Here is a 6,396-nt window from a genome sequence, read left to right on the forward strand (position 1 = left end):
CTGACGAGAAGGGAGGTCCCCAGCCTGTAGGTCTGCTGCTGGGTCTTCCTCCCCAGGTGCAGCACCTTGCACTTGTCAGTGTTGAGACCCATCCTGTTCTCATCTGCCCACCCCTGTATCCTGTCTAGGTCCGATTTGCAGACTATTCCTCCCTTCTAGTGTGCCCACATCTCCCCACATCTTAGTGTCATCTGCAAATCTGAACAAGGTGTTTTTTACCCCCTCGTCCAAGCCGCTGATGAAGATGTTGAACAGTGCGGGCCAGAGGACCGAGGCCTGGGGGACCCCACTGCCCGCATCCCTCCTGGTTGAATAGGACCCATCCACCACCACTCTCTGGGTGTGGCCCTCCAGCCAGTTAGTGACCCATTTGACTGTGTAGGTGTCAATGCCACAGTCCCCGAGTTTTTTAATGAGAATGGGGTGAGAGACCATGTCAAAGGCCTTCCTGAAGTCCAGAACAACTACATCCACCGCGACAGCTGCATCCAAGGATTTTGACCTGGTCATAGAAGGCCACCAGGTTGGTCTGACAGACATGCGTACGCACACAACATGGGACTGCTGTGCCTGCAATATTCACTGCTCAATAGGCTGTGGCAGGTTGCAGGTACCTGCAACTAGAAGGCTGGACAGTCAGACGGGGAGGTCCCTGGGGGCTGATCGCAGTAGCCGCAGGGACGTAGTCAGGCAGAGCTCAGCCGTGTGGGGGTGCTGGGCCTCACAGGGCCCTGGTCTGATCCACCCTAGGTTGGGGAGTGCAGCTCATGTGTCTAGACTGGGCCGTGCTTGGAGCTCCATGCTGCCAGATGGCAGAGCCCACCACTCCTGACCGTAACCCAGCCACGAAGCTGTTCCATGCCTCAGCTGTGCTCTGCTCGTCGCTTTACCTCAGCACCCTCCAGACTTCTGCTCTGGAGGCCCTGGACTCTCCCCACTCAACACTAACAACTCCTCCCCAGATCCCCAAGCTACACAACACTGACTGCAAGAAACCAGCACAGGACACTTGTCTCCAGTGCCTTCTCTGGAGCCCCCCTCACAGGCCTGTGCAGCATGACAAGGCTATGGGACCCTTACCTGTAGTCATGTAAGTGCAGGAGAAATGCCAAAGGCCTCACAACCAGGTCCCAGCGGGCTTGTACTGCAGGATCCTGTCCCCAGCCCCACACTTCCCTGTTCCTACGTCTCCTCTGACATGGGCTGGGAGCTCTGTGCGGTTGGCAGCATCTCTGCCCTCGGAGAGCAGCAGACCAGAGGGTGGATGTGGGGAGTGCTCACCTGCTCTGCTAGCCTCTTGATCAAGGGCAGCCCCTCCAGCGCTGAGCTGTCGCAGCCACTAGTCAGCACACGCTCAAAGCCCAGAGAGATCAAGGTTTCCAGGGCTACCATGGGGTCATGGACCATGTCGAAGGCTGTAGGACCAAATAGATCGGCTCAGACACCAGCCTGGTGCAGGCTGCAGCATCCAGCTGCTGTCCCACAGCCAACTCAGGCCAAATGAACCAGAGCCTGGCACCAAAGCTCCTCCTTTTCACTGCCCACCTCTGAGGCAGCACTGATTCCCCTTGAGCCACTGGCACCTGGGCCTGCTTCTCTGCAGCAGAAGAGCACAGACAGCTGGGAGCCTCTCCCAGCTCAGGGACAGTGCCCACAACCTGGCCTCCCAGCCCCAGATCTCCTGTCACATAGGACAGAGCCCATGACCTCCCCGAGCCCCCTCCCAAAAGACTCACCTCGGTGGAAGGTGACTGGCAGGGGACGGCAAACGGCTGCAAGAGGAGAGGATTGTGCATGGTCAGTAAAGGCTTCACGTGGAAGGAGAGGTCCCTGCCCAGGGACAACACTTCTAGGGCTGCCATGCAAAGCCCTGCAGGGAAGATGGCTGTGCCAGGAGGTTCCCCTGCTGCACTGGGCGGGGCCCAGGGATCCCAGGCTCAGGGGTGGTTCTCTGGTCCAGTGACACTGCACACAGCAAGTCGGGGAACATGGCTATGGGCTGATACCTGAATTGGGAGCCAAGCACAAGGCACGCAGCAGGGACAGGGCTGAAATGCCTGCCAGCAGCAGAGATTCCTCCATGGGGCCCTGGTACCAGTGCTAAACTGGGCATGTGCCTGCAGGTCCCACTGCAAGGCACCCAGGGACATCTCCAAGGACTTTCAGAGAAACCCAGCCAATGCAGAACCCTCTCCCTGGACACCAACAGTGTCCATGTTCCCCCACATACGTGCTCTCCCATGGTGACTGCCCCTACCCATGCTGGCAGCAGCGTGTCAGCATCTGCCCTGCCTCTTTGAGGATTGCATATTGTGTGCCCCCTGACTGCCGTGAGCCCTGGGCAGTCCTGAGGCCTCCTGGGGCAGGACACACCAGGGAGCACCAGGACTTCATTCACTTCCAGGGAGTGTCAACAGCAGCTGCTCTCCAAGCCCAGCATGCGCCTCCCCATCACACAGAGACGGCAACAAGGCCAACTACTGCACCCAGAGCTTCTGCCTTTCACGGAGGGGCGCTCGCTCCTGCCAGAGACACCGTCCCCTGCAGGGACCGCTTCTAGCCTGTCCCAAAGGAGTTCTTCCTCTCAGGGGCAGCAGGGCCTGGCTCAGCACTGCTTGGGAAAGCTGAAGCCAGACTCTCCTGAGGCCCCAAAACTTTCTGCCAGGACAGGCAGTTTCTCTGCCTGGGCTGTCGGGTTCGGGCAGCAGCACTCAGCGCTGGCAGCTCCAAGGACCAGGGGGTTCCTGCAGAAACAAATCCACTGTGTTCCCCACACAACGCTTTGGCCCCAACAGACCGCCCAGTGCCTGTAAGCTGGAAGTCCTAGGGACCTGCCCTCCTCCCACTGCACCTCATGCAGGGCGCCAGCTGCAGCCTGGCCCCACAGCTCCAGACACAGCCCAGCCTCCCACACTGGCTGCAGCTCCCAGAGGAGACACTGTGAGCCTCTTTCCTCCCCAGGGTCTGAGGGGGGCTGTGGCCCCCACTGTTTAGCCACGCAGGGTTCACCCACTGTCTGCCTTCTTCCACTGCTGATGTTTTCTCTTGAATATTTGGGAGGACAGGAAGGTTCAGAAGCTGGTGTGGGGCAGCTGGGCAGGTACAGCATGGACACAGGTCCAGGGGCTCTGGCTCCTGTCCGCTCACCAGCAAAGAGGAAAGGAGCCCGGGGTTGGCCACTGAACCACTAATTTCCCCTATGCACAGGTTCCATGACCTTCACCCTGCCCCAACCCCCTTGCCACCTGCTGCTGCTACCCACAATGGCATCTGCAAAGCACCTGGGGCAGCCACACTGTCTGCAGAGCCCCTTGCTTAGGCCTGTGCTTGAGCATGAGAGCGCTGACACCATGCGAGTGATAGAGCCAGAGCACCCGACACAGCCTCCCAGCAGCACCATCAGTTGGTGCAAAGCCGTTCAGCTGGGCCCAGAGTCTGTGTCAGCTCTGCCCTGTCCTCACCCAGCAGGGCCATGCAGAGCTCCGTATCGATGCGCCCATCCTCAGTCAGGGCCCCGAACACCAGCCCATCGGCCCCGTGCAGCTTGGCAAGGCGGGCGTCTGCCTTCATCACGTCCACCTCGCGGTCCGAATAGAGGAAGTCGCCCCCGCGGGGACGGATCATCACGAACACTGGGACCCGCACGCACTGCTTCACCACTTGCAGCAGCCCTGCTGGGACAGAGACCAAGAGCTCAGCCCCACCAGAAGCCCCTCCCAGACACCGGCCACCCACACCCCTCTCAGGGCCCTGTACCTGCCCTGTGGCTGAGGGGGGGAAGGGTCTCTGCCTAGAAGGGAGGTTTCATCCCAGGAGGTAGGAGCTAGGCAGGAATCTGAGGCCTCCTGTTAGCAGGGTGGAGGGGAGCAAGAGTCAGGCAGCAGCAGGCTAACCTGGCACCAGCTGGCCCTGGGTAAAGTGGGCCCGGCTGTCACTGGTCTACTTCCCCACTGGCCCCAGTGCCTGCGTGGCTGTAACTGGCTTAGCAGCAGCAGCAGCTCTGATGGTGCCCAGCAGACCGCTCAGCCGCACAGGCGCCTCCATCTAACCCTGGGCTGCCGACTCCTTGCTCCTGCCTTTCAGTCCTAGTGTCCCTGGGTCCTGCCAGCTTCTTCCTGGTATCCTGGGCCCTTGTGGGCTCCCTGGCTTTACCCTTGTTCCTGCTTGCTGCCCACTGGTTCCTGCCTGGTGACTCCTTGTTCCAGGGTCCAGCCCAGAGCCCCTGGGCTCCTGATTGCCCCTCTGACACCTTGTGATCCAGACTCCAGTCCAGACCTTGTCCTGTGACATCAGCACCTGGCTTAGCTTGATGGTCGCCCACATCCCAGTCCCATACAGCTACAGCCCGCTTGGAAGCCATGGCTAGTGACACCAGGGAGGGTCCCTGCCTTCTCTTCCTGCCCCCACCCATGGCTCTACCCAGCGTGCCCTCCAATGTCCCGGTCCCTTACTGCCTTTAGCCTCCAGACCTGTCTGACTACTGGGACCCCTGCTGCCCTGACCTTGTCTCTTCTGGATCTCCTGGGTTGTGACCCTCTAGGGTCAAGCCCCAACTGCCTACATCCCAGTCCCTCCAGTGACAGCAGGGAGCTAGGCTGGTAGAAGCGAGATGCAGATAGGAAGAGAGGGTGATGGAGCTTTTGTGACTGACAGCTGAGAAGCCGGGAGGCTCCTTGGCAATGCAGGATGCTGAGGCCTATCCTTTGCATGGGGATCTTGGAGAACAGCAAGATCCAGGACAGGACACTGAGCACAGCGAGCAGGATGCCTCGGGACACTCACCCACGCTCGGTGTGGTTCCTCCCTCGATCAGGCCAGCACACAGCTCGATGCGGCCAGCACCTGGGATGACAACATGTGTCAGAGCCCCCGAATCGGGGTCACAGACCCTCCCTCTGCGCTCCCCCGGAGGCCTGGGCTTGGAACAAGGACAGTGACCAGGAGCTCCCAGGAAGGGCTCCCAGGAAATCCTACGAGGAACCACCAGCTGGAAGAACCTAGACACCAGCTCTGCATGCCCCTGCCTCCCCAGGGAGTGCTCGGTCCACATGGCAGAGGAGGGAGACCCTGCCTTCACCTGCTTTGCTCCATGCAGCGCAGGGCTCCCCCTCGCGCCGACTTGAGACACCAGGCCACTGCATGTGGGCCAGCCCCGCTCTGCCTGGGACAGCTGCTGCATTGCAGACTGAGACAGTGCAGGGTCTGCACCTCTGCTGTATTGCCAGCATCTGCGGGAGACTGCGAGCCCCGTGGGGCAGGGACCATGTCTTCCCCTGAGGTTGCTAGAGCTGGGTCCACCGGGCATCTCCCAAGCTGAAGACTTTGTTTCAGGAGAAGTCGCAGGTCTACACAGGCTGGCACGCCCCACTGACGGCACCGAGGAGCAGATCAAGGCCCAGCTGCGCCCCTCCGCTTACCTCCGCGCTCCGCGTTCACAGCAGACTCCACCGAGTCAACGCAGACCTCCATGAGAAAGCCATCGGCCATTCCTGAGGGAAATGCAGAAGGCGGCTCAGCTGAGCAGGCTCTGCCTTGGGGGCTTTCTCAGTGGCAGCCCCGGACACTGGTCCTCCTCTCTCCCCTCGGCCTGCCGTCCACGTGGGACTTCCTGCTGGGCCAGCCCGGTCCTCTCCAGGCCCCAGGCCCAGCTCTCGCCCTCGTGTCTCACCTGCCCCCCACTCCCGCGTGAGTCTTCTCTATACCTGCCTGCAAGCCTTTTTGGTCCAGAAGCTGCATTTTGTACTGTTTGCAGCAGTGATTCTCAACCTGGGGGGGCCACGAGGGCCCCGCAGGGCGCTAAGCAATGTCAGCACAGCCAGGGTTACAGACGCCCACACCGGAGCCGCGAGGTAAGTACTCAGCTTCTGCCCGAGCCCTCACGCAGCCACACGGCTCTGCCCCGCTGCGCCCTCGCAACAGAGGAGCTGCTCCAGCAATGTCATAGAATCACAGAAGTTGGGTTGGAAGGGACCTTGCAGATCTTCAGGTCCGACCCCCTGCCTGGGCAGGACGAAAACTAGCTCAAATGACCCCAGCCAGGTAGGCATCGAGCCACTTCTTAAAGACCCCCAGGGTAGGAGCCAGCACCACTTCCCTTGGAAGTCGGTTCCAGATCCTAGCCGCCCTGTGAAGTAGTTCTTACGGATGTCTAATCTAAACCTGCTCTCCAACAACTTGTGGCCGTTATTTCTTGTTATCCCGGGGGGCGCTAGGGGAAACATGGTCTCCCCCAAACCCTTCTGGTCCCCCCTAGTGAGTTTATAGACCGTCACCAGGTCCCCCCTCTGCCTTCTCTTGAGGAGGCTGAACAGGTTCAGGTCCCATAGCCTCTCCTCGTAGGGCCTGTCCTGCTGTCCCCGGATCACGCGAGTGGCCTCCTCTGGCCCCTCTCCATGC

The 6,396-nt window shown here is 60.5% G+C and overlaps 1 protein-coding gene across 8 annotated transcripts; it reads right to left on the reverse strand.

Annotated features, from left to right (window-relative positions):
* Nucleotides 1–525: 525 nt before the first annotated feature.
* CUTC (cutC copper transporter) lies at nucleotides 526–6,011 on the reverse strand. Of its 8 annotated transcripts, none has more exons than XM_014524758.2 (5): nucleotides 5,418–6,009; nucleotides 4,783–4,842; nucleotides 3,462–3,674; nucleotides 1,737–1,772; nucleotides 526–1,415 (listed from the first exon to the last, which is right to left on the reverse strand). In XM_014524758.2, the coding sequence occupies exons 1-5, from the start codon at nucleotides 5,485–5,487 to the stop codon at nucleotides 1,183–1,185; spliced, it is 612 nt and encodes a 203-aa protein (XP_014380244.1). In that variant the 5' UTR covers nucleotides 5,488–6,009; the 3' UTR covers nucleotides 526–1,182. The 8 variants fall into 8 exon arrangements, with proteins under 8 accessions (XP_014380244.1, XP_006033789.2, XP_025071403.1 ...); XM_006033727.3 differs by having other exon boundaries at nucleotides 3,462–3,671; nucleotides 5,418–6,001; XM_025215618.1 differs by lacking the exon at nucleotides 5,418–6,009 and adding an exon at nucleotides 5,078–5,411.
* Between the last annotated feature and the right edge of the window lie 385 nt (nucleotides 6,012–6,396).

Source organism: Alligator sinensis, unplaced genomic scaffold (genome assembly GCF_000455745.1).
Source record: "Alligator sinensis unplaced genomic scaffold, ASM45574v1 scaffold859_1, whole genome shotgun sequence".
Taxonomy (NCBI): domain Eukaryota; kingdom Metazoa; phylum Chordata; order Crocodylia; family Alligatoridae; genus Alligator; species Alligator sinensis.